This window comes from Paramormyrops kingsleyae, chromosome 25, assembly GCF_048594095.1.
Source record: "Paramormyrops kingsleyae isolate MSU_618 chromosome 25, PKINGS_0.4, whole genome shotgun sequence".
Taxonomy (NCBI): domain Eukaryota; kingdom Metazoa; phylum Chordata; class Actinopteri; order Osteoglossiformes; family Mormyridae; genus Paramormyrops; species Paramormyrops kingsleyae.
In genome coordinates this window covers 21,542,916-21,569,444 of record NC_132821.1, presented here as the reverse complement: position 1 = coordinate 21,569,444, position 26,529 = coordinate 21,542,916, and the positions used below count along the sequence as shown (strand labels likewise).

General features: G+C 45.7%; 2 protein-coding genes across 5 annotated transcripts in view; one reads left to right on the top strand and one right to left on the bottom strand.

The window, feature by feature from the left end:
- gpm6ab (glycoprotein M6Ab) overlaps positions 1-22,550 on the bottom strand; it is a 43,084-nt gene extending 20,534 nt beyond the window's left edge. The window contains exon 1 of one of the 3 annotated variants that reach the window (XM_023799295.2): positions 22,413-22,550. In XM_023799295.2, coding sequence (XP_023655063.1) covers positions 22,413-22,416 — 4 coding nt within the window. In that variant the 5' untranslated portion in view covers positions 22,417-22,550. Of the gene's footprint in view, positions 1-3,962; positions 4,597-22,412 lie in introns of those variants that run through there. The other 2 variants (XM_072706945.1, XM_023799294.2) reach the window with 2 other exon arrangements.
- wdr17 (WD repeat domain 17) overlaps positions 22,116-26,529 on the top strand; it is a 32,750-nt gene continuing 28,336 nt past the window's right edge. The window contains exon 1 of one of the 2 annotated variants that reach the window (XM_023799293.2): positions 22,116-22,156. The gene's annotated coding sequence lies outside the window, so the exon portion shown is untranslated. Of the gene's footprint in view, positions 22,157-24,578; positions 24,686-26,529 lie in introns of those variants that run through there. The other variant, XM_023799292.2, reaches the window with a different exon arrangement.

Genomic DNA, 26,529 nt, shown 5'->3' with positions numbered 1-26,529 from the left:
GATTAATAACGAGATGGTTTTGTATGAAGCAGGATCCGCATGTTGTGGCCCTGAGTCACGTTTGTCTCCCTAATAAGAGCCGTATCAGAGGAAAGAATGAAAGCATGGATTCCTGTTACTCTAAGCCAGAAGCTTAGCATGGCGGACAGGTGCTTGACACAGACCTGTCAGGGAACGATGGGAGGGGTTCGATTGATTAGAGATGCTGTCATAATACCGGGCCTCAAGAACGAATCGATACAAGACAAGGCATCTAATTTTCCCACAGGTTTACAATCCATTACTGTTCTAGATCCTTCAAAAGCTGCGGAGACAAAAAAAATAAAACAATTACAGTGTCCTACAAAGGAGACAGAGAAAAACATGCTTATAAATTATGGAAAACGGTGCACTTGATGACTTTAATGACAAACGAGTGCCATTAAGGACCACGATAGTTAATTAAGGTTTACTTAATTGTCAGGTGCAGCAATATTAAGCACATCAGGGTTGACGTATAATCCTGTCATAAATGCTGGAAACACTGTTCTGGGACTTGGCCAGTAATACTCATGGCTGCTGTAGAATATGCTGGACCACTGAATCACCAGCCTCCCAATTAGCCACGCCATTGCCTTGGGTGAATAATGAGTCTCAGTCTCAGTCATAGAATGCGCCCCCAACCCCCCCCCCCCCACTATGGAGCCACCGATGCCCCAATAACGCGCCTCACACCTTTCCTGCCATACGAAAGGCCGTTACGCTATAACTCCCAAATGCTCATGTTTGGTAAATCCGCTGCCAAAACGAACGTTTGCCCCGGAGAGAGAGAATTCCCACCTCTGCGTGAAGATTTGGTCTCCGCCGCCCCCCCGCCACCGATTCTCACTATAACGGGCTAACAGCGAGCCATACACTGTGACACGGTGTCTGCGGGGACCATCGCGAAGAGTGCAGGAGCCCGTTGAGCTTACACACCTACTGCCAGTGTGATGCAGGGCTTCACTGGGACACCAGTTACCTTTGTTTGCTGGACCCCCCATTCCCGACAGAGGAGGTTATTGCGTTTAAATTTATGGCCGCAGAGCAGGATGTGAACGTGCAGATTTATGGACCCGCTCATACGGGAATTACGTGACGCGCCTTAAGAATTTCTTGAAGCACTGGCTTTTTGAATGAATTTGCTGTAACTTTAGTAATAAATTAATGTAAATGCTGCCGGTTCACCCATTTATGCCTTATTACGGGTTTAAATAAGTTATAGGCCTATTGAAAATAAAAACCAACACCAATAGGATCAAATGGCTCTACGGCAGAAATCCAATCATGATGATATCAAGCCTCTTAAGGTCTGATTAAGGTCCGATTAGCCTGCAAGATAGTACTGATCTACCTGTAATCTTTCATCCCACCATCTACTAGTCCCGGAACTGACCCGTCCAGAATACCAAGTAAATGATTATAGTTAGATTTCACAGTTTTCCATTACTATTAAAATTGTTGCATTCTCAGCATGGGCGTCGTCAGGTCCGATCTATAGCGCCGAGTATTTTACCCCTGATGCTAGTCTTCCTTCAAAAAAAAGTCAAGCCCAGGTAAAAACTTGACTTCCCCCTCTTTTTTCAATAGCTAAAAACGCCCCTGCCTATATCAGCACGGTTATACATGCATCTCTTTATTAAAAAAAACGACTGATTGGCTAATCATAAATAATTAATGAAATATTCAACTGGATCCGAATCTGCGTAACACCAAGTGGTATTTGCAGTACCCTTTGGAAGTAGCGAGGAGCTGTTTAAATACCACCCTCTGGCTAACGTTATGGTATACTGCTTATATATACCACTTTAATTAGACATGTATCATATTTTAACAGGTCTGTAAACGGAGACTTAATTCAGCGTCTGTATCTCTCCCTTAGGTTATATGTTCCTGTGACGGGGTGGGGACGATTACGTCATCGGGCCAAATGGTACACCTAAACAAAGCTTTCGATGGATCAAAATTTACTGTGTCAAGTTCAGCACGCACGCATGGATAGGGGCATTCGCGGTAATTATAACTGTGATATACAGTTTCCCTGCGCGGAACAATAAATCATAAAGGTGCTGGCCCCATAGCCGTAATTCTGAACGCCTCGCATCGAGAAGGATCTGCGCGCATGGGAACAGAAGATGAGTAATTACAGGTTAGGTACTCGCCCAGCGAGTATTGCGTTACACTTCACCAGGAAGCCGATTCCCGAGTATAGAAAATCGATTCTAAATACTCACTGAGCTGCCTACCGACACAAAAGAGATTTGGCAAAAATCAATATTTTATTACTTCTGCCACTTTCATTGCAATCATCATCACCGTCGCCCTAATAATAAAAGTGTGTTTTCTTGGAATGTTTTATTAATTAAATAAGAGCCATTAATAACAGCCATCATCTTAATTCGAGCGTGCCAGCCCCGCCCTGCCCCCCCGCAACCCCCCCTCATCATCTGCCGCCCAAGACCGTCTCGGTGTTTGCCTTGTCTGTGAGGGGTCGAGGGGGTGTCTATCCGCCCCCTGATCCACTAAAGGGTAAAATTAATCTGGCACCCCCTGTCACCTGCTTTATTTATTCCCCCCCGTCAGAGCTGATGGACGGTGGACCAGGGAAAAGGGGGCAGGTGGGATGCGGTAGGGGAAACGAAGAGCGCCATTACAGTGTCGCGCTCCTTGTTTGTGTTTTGCATCCTCCCCCCCACCACCACATTCATCACAACAACAGCGTCATATGGAGGAAAGAAAGCGCCCCCTCCTCTGCGCGCGCTCCGCCGCCTCCCTTGCGAGGAACAGATCCGCAGCCCGGGTCTCTGCGGGACGGCTTTGCCCCGGACCTTTTGTTCAGATTGATGCCAATCAAATGCCCCTTACTATAACAGTCCGCATCATTATCCAGCAGACAGATCCTTGTTTTCCCAGTCTGCTCATCCTAATGCATGCATAATTGGAATGGTCGTTCGTCTTATCGCTCTCCATTGGGCATTTCTCACTTGGTTTTGCAAGGTGGTGTAGTTACCACCTGATATTGCTGATCAGTAAAGCCTCCACCCCATCGCTCCTCTGTGGGTGTGTGGGGGGCGGGGAGGGGGGGGGGTGCTTGGACCGGACTGGCCGCACAGCGAAGCCCCCTATCTGTTCGTCCCTTTGGAGACGCAAGGGGAGTCCGCCTCCAAACATCAAGCAAGAGCCAAACGAACGACAAAAATCCTTTCTCGGCAGATTCTCACGTAGTGGAGTTTTTAAATCCTGTGACATATGGTGGTTGCCTCATCTCTGAAAGGAAGGGAGGTCAGGATATAACTAATAGCGCTGGTTTAAAACCAGTCAGCGTTTGAAAATCCCATTTGAATGGAAATAAGTAAGTATTCTTAAGTAGGAGAGGGCAGACAGTGTATCTCGCAAAATTTGTCAAATGTCACTGTAACCGTCCCTGCAGAGCGGTCTCCACGGGCTCTGATTTTTTTGTTTTGGTATTTAAGGAAACAGCACATAAAACATACATAAATGGCAGCAGATCATTGAAGGCGAACTGTAATCTCAGTCAGCGCCGAGACCGGGCACATAATATCTGCATTGTGTGCTGTAACCCGGGAGAGATCAGCCTCAGATCCACTTCAGCTCGGTTCTGCCCTGACCCAACCTGACAGGCGTGAAAACGCGAAGCAGACAAAGACGCTTCTGAGAGAGCGCTCCGAGCGCACCGAGATTCAGGCGTGCAGCGGAGCCCGAAAGCAGGCTTGCAGAACCGTGCAGAACCGCGCAGATTATATGCATTTTTGTCAAAAAACAAAAGAACGCACGGAATAACCAAAATGCAGTCTTGCATAGACAAATAATACATTTAAATTATAATTATTAAGTAAATAAATTAACGAGCATTTACGCAAAACCTAGAAAATAGTGGCAATTTCTGTTGTTTTTATATATAATTGAATAATTTAAAGCATTACCTTTCTGTGTTTGTCCTTCTTCCATATTCTCTTCCATTGTTGCCTGCTCGGATTGGGAACTGTAGTTCACACCTAAACAAAACCCTTAAATGGACGGCTTGGAAAATCAGTTTTTGGTGGTGTTTTTGTTCCTTCCCTGGATGCTCATGCAACGGCAACTCAGAAATAACAATAAAAAAAACTGTCCGAGGAGCTCAGATCAGCACAGTTGATCACCCCTTCCTGCGAGGCTGTTTAATTCAAATAGCAATTTCTGTCAGATTTTCCTCGCGACGCGGTCCATTGCGAGACACTACAACCTGTGTACGGATGCGATCAGTCCCGATAAATCTGGGCGGCAGGTTGCGCTCTTGTTGGGGCTGGAGGGAAGCGACGACAGGCTGGCAGGCGTTCTCGACCTAGGCTGGGCAGGTGTTTGGAGACGGGGACGCAGGCTTGCGCTGAAGTAGGCGCTCCGCATTGAAAACAGAGCGCGACACCTCGAGCAGACGGAGGGGTGTATCTGAGAGGCGCGCAGCCCACCAACCCCTTCCAACGCTTCCCCCTATTTCTGCTGAAATGGAAAAACCCGCCAGCCGGTGGGTTAGCTGCAGCAACGGACTCTTCCCTATTGCTTCTCTTGTTTATTGTTTTTTTTTTTTTTTTCCAATTACAGTCAGACCTCAGACATTCGCGAGGTTAGGATCCAGATCGCGTCGCGAATGAGGAGGATTCGCGGATGTTTGGTAGAGTCACTAAAAATGGTAATATGTGCTTATTTCTGTAGTTTAAAGCCTAAATATGACCACACCCATGCTCCCAAAACACTTTAATTTCATTTAAAAGTTAGCTTGATACATTACCTTAAAAAAAATGTTTTATGTAAAAATAGAGTACAGTATCGCCTATCGGATATTTGTCACACTAGCACATTTACAGTACACAGGGGCGGATTAACGCACAGGCTAGATATGGCTTAAGCCTAGGGGCCCCACGTGTGCCAGCCTGCAAGGGGGCCCCCATTGGCGCGGAGGGGGGCGGGGTTGGGGGGCCCACAGACTACTGTAGCCTAGGGGCCTCTGTGCACCTTAATCCGCCCCTGACAGTACAGTATACTAATGTTACCCCTACTAATTCATAGAACACGGCATTGGCTGCAGTTTTCTTTTGCATTCACATACGTATATGACATGTCAATAAGTTAACAGTCCCGTTTGTTTACTCATTTTACCTTACTGTGAATGCAAAAGAAAACTGCAGCCAGGTACAATTCTATAAAATAGGTACGTAAAGGAAACATGTACTGTACATACAGGGTACAGGTATTCAATCAATTAAAAATGACGTAACGACATACAGAAATAAGTTGTAAAAGTACTATGTGTGCACTAACCACGAAAAAGAGAGGGAACAAAAATGCATATACACATTCAAAATTAATAAAACAGTAGAATACTAATTTAAGATAATGATGATTATGAATTAGCTGTGCAGTACGGTGAAAATATGAAAATGGCTGCATAGCATACATGAGGCGTTAAGGCTCCCATGAAATTTTCGCGAATCTGTGAATTTGCGAATCACAAAGCGCGAATGCAGGAGGGCTGACTGTATTATGTCAAGGCTTGTTTTAAGTAAGTTAGTACAGTCCTTCCAATCAGAGAAGGTGTAAAAAATCAGAAGGGATTCAGCAGGTATCTTTTGCTAAGATCTCCCTTTAGCCACTCTCATAGTCAGTCCTTGTCATAACCTGCTTGTCCGATCCTCCCGTGCGCCACGCCCCCTCATTTGCCTCGTGTGGAATCCTGGTGTTCTCAGCTATGTCTAGTTCTTGTTAATCTAGTCTGGTATTTAGTGCTTCCAATTCTGTCTTACCCCTGTCCGGTCATTGACGTTCGTACGCATTTTGTCCAGTGTTTTGGTGTTTACACTGCTCTTTGTGTCCCTGCTTCTGCTTCCCCGTTTTGGACCAGAACTGAAAAGAAGATGCCTCCCCTCAGCGAGGCGGAACACCTCAATGTGCTGGATGAGGTAGTTTACTGGCTCGGACAGCCCGAGGTTACGGAGGACCCCGCGGTGTGAGCCTTTCCTTTACGGTCGAGGGAAATCCTAGAATGGATCTCCCCTTCTGTGGATCTGCACCTCACGGAGAAGGTCCGGATGAATGTGACCCGGCTGAGAAGCTGGGTCACTGAAGATATGATCCAGCAGGGGACCATCAATTGTGGTTTTCTTCCTCCTTTGCCAGGCGAGCTGCCGGACCTCGCAGCGCCAACTTGCTGGAGAAGGAAGCGGAGAGAGAGACGGGAGGACGCGCTGGACGTGTCGGGAGGAGCCCTTTCCAGCGGTGTTCGCGCACAACGCCCGTGTGCCTGCTGCTTCACCTGCGCCCTGAAGCCCATGCTGTTGCGCCTGCCCCGCCCCCCTTGGACCCTATGCCTGCCCCAATTCCCATGGCCCCTGTCCCCGTCCCCGAGGAGGTCCCAGACCATTGGACCACCACTCTTCCTCTATCTCCAGGGGGGGAGGAGCTTGAGTGGGACCCCTCGGGGATATCCCTGGTGACTGCCCTGGTAAGCCCCTCTGGTGGGTCGCCCCAACCACCACTCCAGGGTGGCAGATCCTGGCCGGTACCTCGGCTCTTCGTGTCCAGAAGGGGGAGAGGACACCTGTGCAGGGGTGGGTTCCTGACCGCCCTGCCCCCTGGCTCACCTTCAGTCCCCTTGGTTCCTGTTCAGTGATCGCTTATGGGTCTTCCGGCTCCGGCTCGGTGGTCATCTGGGGTCCCCCTGGCTTCGGCTCGGGGGTCGCCTTCTGTCCCACCTGCGGCACCTTGTCGGTCGCCTGCAGGATTCCCCACTCCAACTCGTCGGTTGTCTATGCCTTCACTGGCTGTGGTGGTGCCTCTGCCTGCGCCAGCTTCTGTTCCCTCCTCCCCTCTGCCAGTCTCCCCTTCATCTCCCTCCTCACCTTCTTCGCCAGTCCCTCCACCTTCCTCCTCACCCCCTCCGCCTTCCTCCAGCTCCTCCCTTGCTCTCGCCGAGGCTCCCTCCAGCTCCGGCCTCGCGGTCGCCTACTGCCCCTACGGCTTCCGCCTCTCGTCCGCTGGGGTTCCCTCGGGCTCCCCGTTTCTCCCCGTCCTTTGCCTTCCTGCCTCCTCTGTTTGCTTCTCGTCCCTCTGTTTCTCCTTTGTTCACGCCTGGTCCCTTCGTTCCTCCCGATGGTGTTCCCCCTGTGCCTCTTTTCTTAGTACCCCTGTGCCTGTTCACATTTCCTGTGGTTTGTCAGTGGCTGTCCAGCTTGTTGTCCTTGTGCCTGTTCTGTGTGTCGGTCCTGTTCCCGGTGCCCCATTAACGTTCTTGATTTTGTTTCCCCAAGTCTAATCCTGTCCTAAGAGCTTAACTGGGTCAAGCAGGTCAAAGTGACCACTCAGTGTTGACAGCAGTGATCTTCTCATCTGTGTTTACCACTTAAACACCCCCCCTCCCCCCTGGACTTTAATCACATCTTAATTGCACTTATTGTCGGGCAAATACGCTCTCCAAAATGCATGCAGGATCTCAGCTGCAGTCTTATCATGTGTTGGCCCTGTTCGGTAATTGCTACGAAAGTTATGAGTCGCACAGCTTAAGCCCCAACAGCTTGCCGTGCCGCCGGCAGCAGGACGACGATGCCGATGACTAAAGGAGGCTGTCGCCGTGATCTCTGGACACGCATGTGATAGCATGTGCGTCCTTGGCAACCACAGCAGCACGTGGGTGAGGTACACTTTAACGTGCACGGCCATTGATGGTCTGCTGATGTCTGTCTTAGCAGCACAAAGGTTGCTTGATAATGGAAGCCATTTGGAAAATATCAGAACACTAAAGGTTGCCTATTGTTTACCTTCCCGAGAACAATCAGATGGCATTTTCTGGGAAAGGCAACGAGGGCCGCGATCATACTAATTCAGTGGAGTAAGATCACAGTGGGGTATGACCGCCTGGAGGTCTCTGGTTGAGAATAATGTTGCATAAAATGCAAAACTCTAAAACATGATAGCATAAAGAACTTCCATGACTGTTGCCAACAGTTGTGAGGACAATCCCTTCATTCTGAAACCTTTTTCTGTTTTTCCCTGTCTTGTTTCATAAGTCCTATACCTCTCCCAGTGCATTTTGGGTGACTGAAGTTCTGCAAGTGCAAAGGAGACCAACAGCATTTGTCCAGCTCTGACCACTCAGTTAAAATCCAGCTTTCACTAATCGATTTAATCTGATGTTGAGCCACACGACAACATAGATGCGCTCTAATCGTAAATGCCCTCCCTGCTCCCGCATGGATTAGGCTAAAAAAAACACGCGCGTCAGAAACATCCTGCAATACGTGCCATCTGTAGGAATCAGGCTTAACCACAGAGAAATGATTATCCCCATAAGTCCATATCGAACATGAAATATAAGTAGTAATAATCACAGATATTATATTGATCGGTGGTGACTTTTGCAGCTTTGCATGTGGTGGCTTCGTTCGATTTGTAGTGTCCCACAGCTTCGATTTTGGCAGATGAAGAAAACCTCAGCCAAAGACATGAATGTGATGGTTATATTATAGGTAGTAAATATCAAGGCATTTTGTTAATCCCTGTGGAGAAACTGGGCAGTTCTCACATACTTCTTACTCTGTCAGTCATGGGATTTAAACCTATGAGCTTCTGGATGCAGGCACAGATCCTACGCACCTCCAAATACAAGACTTTTGTTTTGTTTAGGAAGATCCTACTGTCTGATGTCAAAAGGGCATCAATTAGATTAGACACAAACTTTTAACTGTGTCTGTGATTTTGTGTTTGAAATTCTTTTGTTTGACCTTAAAGTATGTTTTTACATAAAGAGTTCAACTTTTACTTTTGACCAGAGTAGTTTTACATGGATAAATTTCCAACGATCAGTATGTGGAACACAGAAAACCTCAATCAGAACCATCACTCTGAGTAGTGGGGGACCGCTGTCCAAACGAGAGTGTGTTCATCTGAGGTGCCATTTGGTGCTGTGTAACGCAAAACCGATTCTGGTCTCTTTCCAGTCCTGATGGATGTGAATCATGGCAGACTTGGATGCAGGGCAGGTTTACTGACTTACCATTTAGAGCATGTGACTGAACAGAGAGTCCACATCCCATCAAGCAACACTAACTCTAATCCTAACCCTAATCCTAACCCTAACCCAGCCCTAAAACTGCCATTTCATCCCAAAACAAAGTCCTATATTTCAGCGAACTCTATGCAATAGTAAGGAAATCTGCTGACAAGGGCACAGCAGGCTGTACCACGGAAACTTGCATCCACAGTTGCCATGACAATAAAGCCCCTCCCTTCCCCTTTGTAAATGCGATCCTTTTAAAGTAGTGTCAGGCATGGTGTTTATTTTAATGATTCTTTTATTGTTAAGCACTTAACTGATTTAATAAGTGAATAATTTAATGATAACATAATTTAATAAACCTCATGATCCCTGCCCAGGGTAAGTGACTAGAAGATCAATGGATAATTTAATGAAATCAATTTTTATGTAATCTAATGGCACAAGAAAGAATTCCTCTCATAGAGTAAACCATTATTGTGGAATAAGTATGAAAAAAAATTGTCCTGAGGCCATTTCAGACGTTGCATAAATATAGTTATTAATACACTAGATACTGGGAATTATATGAAGCATGTTGGATTTTTAAAGGGGATTAGCTAGCAAGCCTTGTTAGCATAAAACCGTGGGCATCATTAGGAACATGCCAGATGGTCAGATCGGTGTGTGTGTGTGTGTGTGTGAGTGTGTTTGGATTAGGTTTATATTATGTTGTGGGGGACCAAATGTCCCCCACAATGTGATAAAAAGCTGTTATTTTGACATTGTGAGGACCATTTATCAGGTCACCACAAAGATCTGTGAATGCAATCAAAAAACTAAAAATGTAGAAAGTCTCGTATTTTGTTTGGTTACTTATGGTTAAGATTAGGGCTGGGTAGGGGTTAAGGTTGTCATGTTAGGATTGGAGTTTTCCCCATAGAAATGAATGGAGAGTCCCCATAAAGATATACAGTAATTACAAACCTGTGTGTGTGTGTGTGCTTTTAAATCTGCAGACCTTTCACAGAACTACAGGGACAGGGATGTTTTCTGCTGAATCATGTTGAGATTTGCAGCAGCCAAAAAAAGCTTTGACGTGTCCCAGCACACTCCTATTTCTGGATATAAATACATTGTCAATTTGGGTCAGCTTTGCTAAAGACGGTCACTTAAGATGATGTGAGGACCTCTGAAAGCTCTCCATGTCGTCAATCAGTCATGTAGAATCTCCGTCACGCATGAACAGTGCACAGCTGGCTGTCCCTCGTGCAGGATGACAAGTTAGCCTGTGTGAACCCACAGTCTTCTATCTGTGAGCATTGTGCAAAATGCTACGTCAGAAAGAACCTTAACAGCAGTTAGCACGTGCTACTGAAAGGCGTCACATTCGAAGACTGCTTTAGGCTTAGCGAGCTGTGGTGTTAAATCTCTCCCCTCCTTAGATGAGGCCACAATCTGTACTACCAGCTATGTGACAGCATCCAGTCATACTCCCACACAGAACGATTGTATGAAGCCCCTTCAAATCCCACATCTTACTTACGCTTTAAATGCTAGTTGTATTGGCTAATCCTTGCCAGCAACTGAAGTGCCAGTTAGTTTGAAATGTCGAGGCTTTTCCAGAGTTGCAGGCCTGACCTTCCTACCCACAATTCCTCTCAGTCACAGCTCGCTCTGCAGAATTAGCAATCAGGCCTCTAGAGGGCAGCAGTGAGTCCTGTGGTCGGGGAACAGGGTCCACACATAATTGGTTACAGGCTGGGCTCTAATGTCAGTTAAACTGAAACCTAGAGGCTTTTCCAGAGCTGTAGGCCTGACCCTCCTCCCCACGATTCCTCTCAGTCGCAGCTCGTGCTGCAGGATCAGCAATCAGGCCTCTAGAGGGCAGCAGTGAGTCCGGCGGTCAGGAAGGAAGGTCCACATCTAAATGGTTACAGGCTGGGCTCTAAGGTGGTGCCGCACCCCTGAGCTGTATTAGCGGGTTGAACTGTGAGAGGCATTAGGCTACTTGGGGAAAAAATCTCTCTAATAACGGAATTTGTCATCGATCTGAGTTGGGATCATGATCAGTAGCTTTGGATCAGCCCAGAATGAATGGTCTGTGAGTCTGAGACCTGCGGCACTTTGGGCCACGTCTTCTCTCCGCGGATTGTCGCTCCTTCAAGCTTCAGTAGAAGCTCTTGTCAGACTCCATAGCTCAGCACTCTTATTATAAAGCGGCAGACAGCTACTGACAGACATCCTGGATGCTGGAGGTTGTTGTGACCATGAACAGTGGCTGAGACCATACCGGTGACACCAAGCCAAAACTTATGCAAAGTCCAGAAATGGATGTTTCATCTCGTTCGACTTTTAATATCACAGTCGGTCCCACAAATCTGCTCTTGAGGAAAGCTGGTAGGTGTTTTTTCTTTTAGTTTGATGTCAGAATTCCCAAGCTCTGCACTGAGTCTTCGATAAAGTCAGGCTAAACTGTAGCATGGGAGTGACCACATAGTGGGCACGGGGGGGGGGGGGGTATATGGTCTTACATGATTTAACAGAGAGCTTTGGCATAGTGAAGTGTCTGGTACCCCCCCCCCCTCCCAACGATGCTGTTCATGTGAAAAGGCAGCAGATGTTCCCTCTCTTTCCCCGTGTGGCTGAAGGTCTCCAGGACAGCTCTCTGCACGTCCACCCTGCTGTATCAGGAGCTCAGTGGATATCTTATCTATACAAAACACCTATTTACACTCCTTCACTTCAGTTTTTATGATCTATCTCCATTCTGAGGGGCTGAGGGTATTAATCCAGCACAATGCTGTTCCTAGAACAAACTGCCCCGAGGATAATAGAACACATATCACACATTCCCATTTGGAGAACACAGATAATAAGACTATGCAAGAATTGTATAGGGCCAGTGGCTCTGTTATTGCTTGTCACCAAAGTTCAGGGCTGGAAATCTCAGGTCCAGAAAGTAAAAATCCAGACCAATATTTAGTTTCAACCAACCAGTTGAGTACTCTGTGTCTGTGACTCATTGTACGTGACTGGTTGGTTGTAACTAAATCATGGTCTGGATTTTTATTGCTTTCTGGACCTGAAATTTCCAGCTCTGCTGAAGTCCTATGAAGACAGAAAGCGAAGAAGATGAGGCCCCCACTTGCCGTGGGTGGAATTATTTTGAGTCCGTCATCGGCTGGTTGGTTACTTTACTGTCCCTCATTAAATCAGTGTAAGCCCCACACACTGTGGCTTTCAGAGCCCCATATCGCTCCTCTGAGATTTTAATTGTTATTATATTATTATTGTTCACCTTTTGTAGAACCTCTTCCTTTTAACATGCACAGTATATTTACCCTCTATACCAGGGCTATTCAAATCACGGTCCTCAAGGTCCGAGCACTGCTGATTTTCCAGCCTTCCTCTATCTGTGAGCCAGGTGTGAAGCCTCTGGCCAATCAGAATCAGTATTTATTAAACATGCTACCTGGAAGAACTGAAAACACGGCCTGGATTTGGAATCGAGGGCCAGATTTGAATAGGGGGACTCCATACTGTGATAGAAAATTGAACAGAGGATATATTTTTCTTAACCAGGTTTTAGATAAACTGCTTTTGGAACATATTTTTTATATATTATTGCAAGAACGCCTGGGTGACAGACAGCTGACACTCACGAGACAAGCTAAAAGAAGACTGAGGTTTGAGCTAAGTGTTGCACTCGTGTTTTGGAACATAGTACTTGTTAGAATTGACAAGAAACGCAGACTGGGGGACAAAGGCGTGAGCATCGAGGGCACGTAGTGGACATGGCAGGAACACCACACAGAGAGAGGCCATGCAAAAGCATGGACGCTCCCTCACATGCCCCAGGCCTGCAGCATGCTGATCACGTGAAGTATACATGCTTGAAAGATGCAATCTGCATAAGGCATATATGTGTTACAAAATGCACCCCCTACCCTAACCAGTTTGATCTGGTTCAGAAGAGGGGGCGCGAACTGTGAATGTACCCCTATAAAGGTTATGTTGACCAGAAAGTCTTTGGAACATTACCACGAGGGTGGCAGCTGGATGGTTGTTCCCTGAGCTCATTAATAAAGCGAAGTCACATACAAAGGCATCCGTCTGTATTGTCATAAATTTCTACGACAATACACCGGCAAAAACATTGGCTATACAGCGGTAATGGTGTGCTCACCAGTATATAAAAATTACTATATTTTACAAATCAATTAGCTAATTATGAAAAAATGACCCTTCCTGTGAAGTAAGTTGCAAAAGCTGAAACATATCAGTTTATAATTCGGTTTTAATGGTAAATATAATTGCTACGGCCGACTTTTTCCCCATTGCCCCTGAGAGCATCGACGCTCAATATTAACCACCGGGGTGACTAAATGAGATTTCACCGCACATTAGCTGCGCAGATAAGGTCCCACAAAGCAGGCGAGTTCAAATATCCATAATTTTTCCATTGGAGACTGAGTCACTAATGAGCTCAGATGGATGCAATGCACTGAGAACAGTCAAGCTAACGGTTTAAGCGCCATCCCTGTGACCCAGAACGAGGGATTAACTAATTTAATGTCAGGTCACAACTTCACTTACCTACGTGGATCGGAAAGGTTTTGCTCAGAAAACAATCCTTACGATTAAATTTCGATCAGTTCTCTCTTCCATCGAGGCAGTTTTTCACCTGGTTTTGTACAGTTTACAATAGAGTTCACAATAGAGTATTGCCCCTGTTAAAGGCCCAACAGCAGGACATGGATAGGGAAGCCCACAGGTTTACAGCCCCCCCGTCCTCAACCCCTACAGCACCTGGCGTCCGGAACAAATCCCTCTCATCTTGGGTCCCTTGTAATTTAACCCATAAGAAGGGCTGTGTTTGTGCCGTTAAAGGGGAACTGCAGGTGTACCTGATACACAGAGCCATCCAGCCTGGCGGCGTCACACAAATACGGAAACCATGGATACACTTTCCCCTTTTTTAAAGCTGCCATTGAGATTACGGAGCCAAAGCGAAGACAATTGGGATGCAAATGCAGATCATTTGGCAGAGCCAGGAATGACGGCGGTCTGGACGGGGAATGAGTCAAGCCTTTGATGGCGGCACTAATCGCCGTCTGCAGCACCGGCGTCGATGCTGCCGGCGAAGCCACCCTCTGCGCTGCCCATTCAGAAAACCCTCCTCCAACCCCAGCGGAATTGGGGGGGGGGGGGGGGGGAGCACGAGACTATAAACAGGGAGTCACCTAGAACAACTGTGTTGTTACGGTACAGCTTGGAAGGATATCTAAAATACACATATGTCCGTTTGGACATATGCAAAGTAACAGCCTAGGGCGGCATTATAAAATGAGACGGGAAGTCAATCCAATCAGTGGCAGTGAAGCCTAATTAGATTAGAGTATTAGAGGACAGAGAGGGTCCCCAGGTGTGGGATTGAGGCCCATTACCGTACACCTGACCCATGAGGGAGGGGGGAATGGTTACACCAAGGGTTTCCAAGGGTATCTGTCCCCATCTGTCACCCCTTTGTTTTCAGTTCAAATCTAACTCCCAGCCTGAAAGTATCTGTCCTGGGTTTTCATTTCTGTGATTGTCAGGCATTAACCTCCAAGCCAGAGAGGGCCCCGCGCAGGACCTGTTTGTTTCTGCTCCAGGCCGACCGCTCGGATATGAAGTAGATCGATCTCTTGAACGGGAGCCATCTTCACCCGCCACTGATATAAACGCCTCGCAAAATCTGTGACACTGAAGACAGACATTAATAATGAGTTATAGATTCAGAACTTGAGTTTTCGCCATTACCCACATTAGTCTTTCTCTTTACTAAACAGGGCAGGGGGGAGTTTCCCGAGGTCGCCTTAACGCTACGTCATTCGTAAGCAGAGGTGGAAAGTTCCGGTCCAGAAAGTACAAATCCAGACCAAGGTTTTGATTCAACTGAGCAGCTGAGTACTCTATGACTGTAACTCTTTATGCTGAACTAGTCGGTTGAAACAAAACCTTGGTCTGGATTTGTACTTTCTGGACCTATTCCATTTCTGTTCGTAAGCTCTATCTTTTAACATAGAACTTACGAACAACGCAGCATTAAGAAGGTTTCGGGAAACTAGGCCCATATCTTTACTACCTTTACTAATCAGACTATAGTTTTGTTTGCATTGTTATTCCTTATTTATACAGCTTCCAACATTCTAAAAAAACTGAGGTCATTGACTTTGTTTTTGTTCAACACATATATTCAGGAATTAAACACTCAGTTATGCTAATGAAATAATTATTCCCAGGTCCTCTGTTCTTTGAGAAGATCACTGGTACATGCTTTTCTTTATGCGTCTCTCTCGTAAATATTTATAAGTTCCTCCCTCAGGCAGCCAGCTATGGGCCGTTATTCTCCATACAAAACCGTGGTTTTAAATACCAGAACTTCATTGATCCCAAATGTATATAGGTCATGTCAGTTATGCATTCATAGACAGGACAGAGGACCATTGTTTTCACGTGTTTGCTACAGAACAACTTATTTGAAAGCCATTTAGAACATCATTTTGGCTGTTTGAATATAGCAGAACCCAACCTGGGTCTGATGATATTCGACTGTAAAAAACCGTGATTCTGTTAATAATCATCTGTGAGAGATTTATTGGTCACCAAAAAGCATAATGACACTTCTTTTCCTCCTTCCCTCTCTCTCTCTGTCTCTCTCTCTCTCATCTACAGTTAATACTGGCTGTAAATTCTTAAAGACAAAGGAAACTCTCAGAATCCATGCTTGGCAGTGAAGTGAAGGCTTTAATATCAATAATATAACTAGCACAGGGGTAACTTAGCAACCAGAAGACTAGACGCACAGAAAAGCCATTCCTCCAGAGAGAGGAAATGAACTAAAGAGGACTAGTGGGTCTTATTTTACTGTCTGTTTGCACCATGTCTGCTAAGGCTTGTGGGGGCTGGGCCTCCGGCATTGTACGGTGACTTCTGTAATTACTCCACTGAGCGTTTGTCAACTTAGGTGTCAATCAAAAGTATCCGTTAAACAGCTATAATGGCTACGCCAATCAACCAAATGAGGTGGGCGATAAATCGAAGGTCCTACAACTTAAAATATATGTGCTTGAATGACGGGGCCTTTGAGGGTGGTGCTGATGCCTGGCGTGATCCTGCACATGGGGTTTCCTATCAAACCAACCCCCCCCCCCCCCCCAGGTACCGTTCCATCAGCAGAAATGCTATGTGCATAAACGGCAGCGACCAGGGACAGTGCAACAGGGCTGGAGGCCCGTTGACAGAAAGCTTTTAATTTTTCTACCATTTTTTGGCTGCTGTCGCTTAATTAATGGACAGAAGCTGTAATTACACACAATTAAATTGTCTGACAGTCTCAACGAATTAGGCGAGGATCATTGAGGTTTCAGGCCCTTTCTTTTAAGAATGCAAATGTCCTAAGGAAACAACAACAACAATAATAACAATGACAAGAACAAGAATATTAACAATAATAATAAAGAAGTCTGAAGCAGAAAGAGGAGTGAATCCCCTCGACGGCAGCCAGCTCCCTGCCCATCCCGACACGCACAAAGCCGCCTTTGACACGGCTCTGGCGCATTCGAGATCAGCTTGGGCGCATTTCTGCTGCATGGCTGCGGGCCGGAGGGCGCTGGCACCCCGACTTCCTCCGGATCCCAGAACAAGGCCCCTCACATGCTGCGGCACTCGGCACTCGGCCCCCGGCGGTCCGATGACTGTCAGGGGGGTGCTGAGCCATTGGCACTAGCAAAAGGGGGCGACCAACACTCAATGGTGGCTTTGAGGGTCAAATCCGGCTGATTTGGGAGACGGTTCAAGGCAGAACTTTGTCTTATTATTGCGGCTGACATGCTGTTTCCATATTTACACTGATGTCGCGAGCTGGACCCTTTTATCCAGAGGAACTTACAGCTCCGACTTCTTTGTGCAGCTGGATGTCCGATCGGCGCCGTTCGGATCGGATGGGTTACTCCCCCGCGGAGACCCGGCCCAAAGTGAGAAGGGCTGATCGAAAATCAACATCCACAAGCAGTCTCAAAGGAAGTGAGACGTGGGTGAGACCAAGGAAGATGACGTCATGCAGTGTGGGCTTTGCTGCAAGCATACAGTGAGCCGGGATTGTTAATTTTAGTAGCTGTGAGGATTCGACAGCAGAAGATGGACCTCCAGTTCCCCATCGCAGTGGCTTTTGGCCTCATCAGCAAGCGTCTCTTGCTCAAACAGTCATGGGATTTCAGTCCGGATGCCTCTACTCTCCGTAGGCCGGCACGGTGTCCGCCGTTACGGAAACAGGCATTTCATTAAAACGGCCGGCCCCATACAATCCGATTTCGCAGGCCAGTTAAACGGGGTAATCCACTTTTGGCCTTCGTACAGGACGTAACGGAATCAGAGTGGAGAAAAAAATTGAGTTACCATGCCACAAGACAAACTGATGACATCAGTCATGGCCGTATGTGTCCTAATATGATTCAGAAAATCCGTAATGGTATTATTTTAGCATTGCACCTCTCATAAAAAAAACACCCAGTCTCCTTGTCTCCCAGTACCCAGTAACTTTTTTACGTGTTTACACATAACAACAGGTAATACTCATTCAAAGGATAGGTCTTCTGACTGGAAGGTGATAGAGCTCTCTATACGTCCTTCGGCTGACGACTGCCTTAATGTGTTTCAGTTTCCATCCCAGCACTATGACTTCCACAGAGGGTCTTTACTCTGGGGGCAATGGGAGCCAAACTGGACAGGAAACGCACTACCGGCGGACGGTAAATCACGTTTCGGGGACCTTAAAAAGGGTCAACGGGAAACACCAGAACAATAGTTACGGCCTCAGAAAGTGCTGCACTTGCCTTACAGATATTAATGCCTGTGGGATGTTTTCCCACTTAAAACACCCCATTTTGCTGTAAAGTGGGAAGTGGGGGATGTGGTTTGACAGATAAGTGCAGGTTAGAGTGCCGAGCAGAGAGCCGTGAGCTTTTAGCAAACGGACAGCAAGTGAAATTGTGCTCTCCAATGGGACAGACTGACGACCCCGCACACGACGTCGCACACCAACAGACAGATTACAGAACCTGCACTGCTTGCTGGTGTAGGAAATCGCACATGTACGTGAGCTACTCCGAAGCATTTGGTGGAGGGAAAAAAAGTCTGAGTCATCGCTCAAAAACCGCGAGTTTACACAGCCACAACAACAGGTTTCAAGTGTGTGTGTGTGTATATATATATATATATATATATAAAATGCTTTCGCAGTCACAGATGGAAAGGGGCGGAGGTTCGTAAAGGAGCGTCAGCGAGGGAACTCTAGCCCCGCCTTGTGGCAGGGGCCACGGCAGGAACACACCCCTACCCTGCTTCTTGATCTTTGGTTTTAATTATGAAAAGAAACAGAGGATGGCGTGGGATAGGCTATACAGTCAGTATCTTTTTCAGCAACCCAATTGCATGTGTGTGAGTCTGTCTGTACCACATAAACACCCAGGCGGAGCATAACGTGGTACTCTTCAACATTTAAAGGGTTAATTCAAAGCCAGCTTATTACTGACTCCTATTTCAGCATTGCTGTAACCATGGCAACAAACTCCAGAGGAAAAAAAAACCAGGGACCCGAAAACAGGCTGCGGTTGATGCGAAACCCAGCCCATGTCGCTTCCCGTTTCTTTCTTTGTCCTTTGCAGATCATGCCTAATTAATAGCGATACTTCCACAAAAGGGTAATTAATGGCATGCACCCAGATCGAGCCTCGTGACACAGATGGGCGATCGCTTTACGATGGCTGCGGTGCGCGAGAGACAAGAGGGTAACGACACCTTGACCGCACGCTTTTTGGGGAAACGGAAACAAAGCGACTCCATTCAGCAGTCTGGTGGCGTCAGTGGATGCAGCGGCAAATGCAAATACGCCCAGTCTAAACGAAGGAGAGACATTAATGAGCGTCGTGTAAAAAAAGACAGAAAAGAAACACACGAAGCGCAGCGGCACGACAAAAACGGGGCGCGGAGCGTATCTCCGGTCGCTGCCGGCTGTGTCCGCAGATAAGAGGCACCATCCTGACCATCTACACCCTGCCAAGACCTGCCAGCTTATGCGAGCAATGGCAGCAACCTCGTCCAGTGTCATGCCAAATATCGCAACTTTCTGGAACAAGCCAAAAAAAATTAGCTTTACGGATTTCAAAGTAACTTTATGTTTTCCATTCTAAATTTTTTCTATGGTATCGTGTATTATGATTTTCCACATAAAAAGCAATGTTTTTCTAGACAATTGTGTATTTCCGTAGGCCACTTAGCAAGCAGGCAAACAGCATAAACCATGCAAATAAAGGTGTAATGTGTTTCAGTCACTCTGGATTAAAATGTCCTCTGGGCGAATACATCATGTAGTGGAAAATGTAGGCAGGGCAGATTGTCAATGGTTCACAATACGCCGCTGAAGGACGCCGTGAGCCAATATTGTACCAGTGATATCGAATTGTGTTGGTGTTTCTAGGCATCACTGAGAGGAGCCCCCTCCCCAGCACATGGGGGAGGTGGTAATACAAATGGAGTCCAGGCAAATGTTTGCTGGATGCATTTAGTCCTATCTCTCTGCTGCACTGTGTTGTATATACATACTGTACTGTTTTTTTTTTTCGCTCGCCAGATATGACCTGAAACGCCGGTGTGTCACCGCCTGTTCCCACGCCGACTCGGTACCCATAAGAAAACGCAGCATCCGTCGTCCGTGCGCGTTCACGAAGACCGTGCTTCTTGGAAGGAGAGATTTCTGGCTTAAGAGCCGGTGGGAGTCAAGGGTAACTACAACCGGATGAAATGGCAGGAGCTCGCTATCTGAGGGGAGGATGCGGAGTCCCACGTCAGTGCATCCTGAAGGAGTCACGGCGGTGACAGTTGACACCCCGCCGTCACCGGTCCCTGCCGCGCCCTCTTCAGCATATTTATATGTCAGCCACGTCGCGGTTTAGAGATCATATCAGAGCATGATGACATTACCCGTTTTCCTCGACGCCCATTACCCCGTAGTGTGATAATGCAGTTTAAAACGCCCATTGAATATGTGCAGATTTGGCGATCGCATAATAGCCTACACAGCCCCGACTGAGCACAGACACGGTTCTGTGTGTGAATATTAGATGGGGTTGTTTGGTCCAACTGCGAAATGTTTTATCAGGACAATAAAGCCGCAAAAGCGACTGGCGTCAGACCAGCGATGGAGAATATTCCTGTAGGCTACATGAAGGAAATATACGGGTGACGACAATGATCAAGAAGAAAACGCTTATTCGAATTATAGTGATGAAGCTGGTTTTTTGTCACTGTTTTCTTGAGTCCAGGTCTTCTGTGGGCGCAGTCTGAAGAAAGCAATGTAAATCATTCATGCAGGCTACACAGCAGTAACGGTCGAGAAATCGAGTTTGCAGATACGGTGAAGTATGAGTGATGATGAAGTCGAAAACATGGAAAATCATTTTAGTTACATTATTGGCACATATTTATTGTGGTGTAGGTAAAATAATCCGGGCACAGAGTTTTGAATCGGCTGAATACGGAAAAATAATCACTGTTAAAGAATACATTGCTGCACATCTGTTTTTAAAATATCTTTTCTGTATTTTTAACTGTTCTGTATGGGATGGATCAAACCATTTATGACGGAAAATAATTTTTCAGAGCACTGGCAGATGGGATGACCTTGCGTTCTGCATTTCACGCTCCATAATATCAATGCTGTTGATTTATTACTAATTATGGCGATCTTACAAATATTTCCAAACAACATGGGTGTTTCACCGTAATTTGTCCAGAGCCTGGGGCGCAACAGGGGCGTGGGTACCCTGACAGATTCAGCGTCTCCAGCACTTTACAGGGGCCCTTGAATATTTGAATAAGTTTGGTGGTAGGGGGAGGAAGGAGTACGGTCACATTTTGTATAGGGCCCAGAATTTACAGCTACGCCCATGTTCGGAGCTAATAAATGTGTCTCTCACCCACGCTTCTTTATTTGCAGTTTTCTGCGGCGACGTTAAGCCACTGAACCACAATGTGGATTTGAAGACAACCTCGAACCCATAGGCAGCTTTCTAACACCGGCCACATAACCGCCTCCCGGTTACAGGCTTTGCTCACTTTAAGTCAGGCGTCAAGATATCCTGTGGTCGAACCAAAGAACATCCAGGGATTTCTGTTCCGTTGGGTAGCAGAACATCGCAGGAACACCGCAATCGTTGTTGGGATTATCAAAGGCCTCATACACAAGGAGGAAATTCAAGGAGGAGCACCGCCCACGTAGCAGAGACATTTGGACCTCGTGATTTCTCACATATATTATCAGGCACTAGACAGAAAATAATTATTCCATAGCACAGGACATCGTGACAATACACAGTCCACTGTTAGTTAAACGTATTTTTAGATACACTAAAATACCCACTACTGATAGCCTATAATTCAGTAGTCAATGTTTTCTTTAAAAAACTTCACCGCGCATCGGTTTATGAAACTCTATTTATTAAACCGACAGGTTTCTGGTCATTCCGGATCTCCTCGGCTGTTTATTTTAAAATAGATATCGGTCTATATACCTGTGGGTATGAGTCATAATCTATAAACGCACAGTAGTTTTCATACTTATAATAAGCAGTAGTTTGTCCTTCATAACATTCACTAGAGCAACACGTCATCAAATCTTTTATTTTCTTTTATTGGATATTTGTATAAGAAAGCACATTTTGTACGTACTTCAGAAGTTGTGCGTCACCTGAGACAACTGTTGCTTACGTTGAAATTGTTAATGCGGCTTTTGCGTCTATTTGTGTAAGATGGGCAGGAATACATAACGAGAGGAGGATGAGCTGTAGAAGCAGCGGGTCCTTTAACAGCTTTTGACAGAAGTGTCGAGCAGGATTTCTCCTGTATCCCGACATTTGAGATATAGTTAAGGGGACATGGCGGTTTGGTGCGACTGGAAGTCATTCAAGCTTCCTGCGCACATTCCTGCTTGCAGACAAAACCACTCTCAGTGCGAAGGGCTGGTATCAGCCAAAAGCTGCGAGGGGCGGGGGAGCTGCCGTGCTGATCCAGAAGGTAAACAACATGGCTTTAACTATCCTGCCTTAATAATGCCCTGTTTGAAGCGGGACGGCACCTGCATCCGCGTGGATCAAATCTCTTACGACTGTGTGATTGTATAAACTGAAAATATACCATTTAAATTGCTATCGTTATAGACTTAATAAAAGGTTCCCTGCCGAGGACCCGCTACTCCAGACCACCTGCTCTCTCGCGAAAACATGTTCTTAGTACTTTCCCTAAAAAATAACAGTAACTGATCATGACTTACCCATTGGAAGTTACCAAGCCCCGGGTCGTATTGGTTGAACTTTCTGACGATCTTTAGTCCACGGCAGTAACTTGTTGAGAGTTTTCTGAAGCTGAGTTCGTGCGGGTCGCGGGCTGCATTCGGGGGTGGGGAGGGGGGGACGAGGGGCGTCACAGCCGAGCGGCGGGCGGAGTCCTAATTTGCAAGAAATCACTGTAGATCAATGGGGGTCTGTGCGGTCGAATTAATGACTACAGGGGGAACTTAAGAAAGCTGTCACGAACTATGCAAAACCATGCGGATATCGACATTTTTGAAGGAAACACCATTTTATGACTTTTTGTGATAGCAAGGAATTCTTTAACAATTTCATGTATTGGCTAAAAATTAGACGCTATTTTATATAATGAAACGCTGCACGAAGAAATACACTCAGAGGCTCTCCCTGGAAATCTGTCTCACATAATATTATTAATTATTATTATCAATTCATGTGCCATTTAAAACCAACACGACGTAAGTGACTTACTACGTCGTAATTAACAGTATGTTTTTTTTTGTCTTGCGTTATGTTGATTCATATGGGGGAACATGCATATTGCATATTGCTTCCCAAGCGGTCCCGACTCCGCGCCTAGGTAATGCTTACGTCGTGAGGTTTGGCTTAAGGCGTTCGGGGGTTCAGTTGTACTTACAGTTTATATGAGAGCTGAAACACGACAGTGAGTATTGAATATCACCGAATCTTTTAGTTACCGAAGGCGGAAACGGCGTGGTTCGGCCGGATTACACGCCACTGGTGTTTATTGGCATCATCTCTGCTTTTTTTCTTTGCTGGACAAATTTTTGAGCGACGGGGGCGACAGAATAGCAAACATGGCAGCAGTAGGGAACTTGCAATGTCTTAAATCTATGACAATTATACACATAGGCTACATTTATTCCCATTGAACACCAAGCAATCGTAATCAATTTGAAATAAACATATAGACGCCTAAAAGAGCATGCTGCCTAGCGTCTTTTCTCAGTTTTTGACGCTTGTTTCGTTAGCTCTAGCTATGCAACGAGTCATAGATTTTAATGAGATGGGTTACACAGATGTTCTCTCCGTTTATAGGCCTACACCAAAATAATTAAAACGACTGGTCGACCATTAATCGCTGTTTCAATATGATTATTATTATTTTCACCATTATTGGCTATTTGCTCCATTATTAGGCCTATATTGCTTAAACTGTCCAATTTCAAATAATATGTAAATCTGTGTAGGTATAATGCTGGCTATTAATCCCATGGGTAAACCACAGCTGTTGTACCGCTCTCCACTCTAAATATCGGTGAACACACCCTTTCTTTGGTGCTGTCTTATTAAAAAACATTAACAGTGCCACTAGCGCCACCTGAAGGCGATATAATCAATGCCGACGTAATTATCTAGATATTGCGCGAGAATGGTGCTAATCGATACATAAAAATAAAATTATATATATATATATATATATATATATATATATATATATATATATATATAACACCTTATGAAATACACACTTATGAGGCAATATTTGTACCCTTTATGATGCACGTTTCAAAGAAAATACACGAAAACACGATGAATGCACGCTTAAGAATGTGACATTACCGATTTTTAAAAATATGATATTACATGTGGCTATTTTTATAGTGGTCGGACAGGGTTGCTAGCTTGTATGTTTCTTTCGTGTTTATGTCTGCGTGTGTCGTTGACCGTCGATGTGATTTGCTCAGCCAGGTTATTTGCATGTGATTTAATAATGTAATACCTGTTACACGTTACGTAACGCACGTCTCATTTAGAATTGATTATGGGGTGGATGAATGACAACAATATTTTCATTTTATTTTTTGATGGATTTAATATCCATGCATCCATTTTTGTTCATTTATAGCCGTTTACACTCATCGGCATGTGACGTGTTATTTATCATTGTTCTGAACAATCCTGTAAAATCGGTTTAACGGGACTACAAATTCGCGTAGACATCGCGCCCAGGAACCTCCCACGTTCGCAATTTAAAGGGACTGACCCTCCAATCTGTCGTGGGCCGAGTGATAATCAAGTTTGATTGACGTGCCGACGATCCAATGATCGCTAGGAAACACTGACACGGTAACGAAGGCGGTGACAACGCTCGGCCAATGGCTGCCGTTCTACGGAAGCAGCCTTAACTGGCTCCTGTAGCTACATGAATTTCTGATCGGTAATACACCTAATTTCAGCACCACGTCGCTCTCCAGTGACAGCACCAGACAAGGTGAGTATATTGACAAAAAAAAATCAAAACATAGACCTAGTGAATGACTCTTAAGTGATCGGCTGCGTCTGTCCGAATCCCCCGACTTGACATATGACTGTTTGTTCAGATGTAATTCTGTTGAGATTTAATGCCCTGATGAAATTAATGCAGGCATGTAATGCAGCTTTCGTAAACGAACTGGCTAAATGACAGCCAGTGTGGGGGCACTGGACTCAAGTTACAGGGCGGCAGACTACGTGATTAAAGACGACGTTGTCATAAGACAGCCCGTGTCCATGTGGACCGGTGCCTGGATGGGTGCAAGTCTGCATGTCAAAATGCCTGCCGCTTCCGCGCAACTTCTCTAGATGAGTGCAGGCGGCTTTGAGTGGTTTGCACTGTTTGCAGCAATAAATCATATTGTCTGGACGAACAAAACTGATGCACGTGCCTTCCGGAAATATAATGTGACATCGTAACAGCAGCCAGTAAAAAGGTGCACTTATGGGCTGAACTAGACTTTCACAGCCGCCTGAAACGGGTGAACATAAATGACCATGTATTAAGCGGAACTTTGGCACCTGTGGATTTCTTTCTACGCGCTGACATGCCGCCAGCCCCCATAGGTTTGTTGCGGATGATGCTCTCGAAGGAGACCCGACGCTCGAGGTCGCTGGAGCGGCTGGGTCGCGTTGAAAGGCAGCGCGGCCCCGGGGACAGTGACGCTAAAGTTAAATGCCGTTAAACGAAGGCACAGGGGCCGTATTCGGACTCATTAAGTGGAACTGTGCCATACGGGAACCGCTGAAAAGTTAATTTAACCAGAAACAAAAAGCCAATTTTACAAATAGAGCCATTTATATTTTATAAGTATAAGTTATAAGTATATAACTATATGAAAACAATACTTTAAAGCTCCTGAAAATTAAACCAGAAGACAAGAAAGGGTGTAATACGGGCTCTTAAAGACCATCAAAGGTAGAAATAAAACAAAAAATTGTAAGAAATCGACATTGCTGTAACTTTTCGGCTGTGATGGTGGTGCTTGTTTGCTAATTAAGGTAGTTTTCAGGCGTTTCCCGCCACGCTGTAGTGAAATATGTCTGCATTATTGCGTATTAAAACCGAGGACACTAGACACGCCGGTGTATCTTGCAGTTAATACAGCAAAATTCCAGAAATCTCTTATTTTTAATTATTTCTACATTTTGATCAAGTGTTTATTCGACCGATTATTATCGTGAAATGTAGTTCAATAGTGTTGTTCGGATAATTACAAGTATCCAATTCACTCATAATGACCATGATACCAGAGAATGTTCACGTACATCTACTAAGGACACTTTAGTGAGGCCGGATTAAGAGTATTAATTGCCCCTGGGCAGCAGCGCACATTACGTCACGTCATAAGAAACGGAGACGTTTGGTGGCTCAGGAAATTCATAAATGCGTCTAACACAGGGAAAATGCCACACAGGCTTTTCAGTGAGTGCCATTTTAAAAGGACAATATACAATCATATCAAATTTATTAGATACTAATCGCATTAACTTGTTAAAAGACATTCCTGAAATGGACCAGGGGGAAGGGGGGGGGGCTTGGAGGGCTGCTCTGCTCCATGCCCCCCCCCCCCCCCCCCCCCAAGATGTGGTACCCATGGGCTCATGCCCAAATTTCGATTTACTAAATGCCCTTTAATATCTATAAAAATCAGTAGTTATGGTTGTTAGGAGCTGAATTCCAGGCATTCCCCTAAACATAATAAACATCTGACACTGATGCAAGGTGATGTATCTTTTACAGGTTGCAGATCTAGAGTCCTGACCAGTTGCATTGTGAAGTTCTGTCTAAGGAATAAGCAT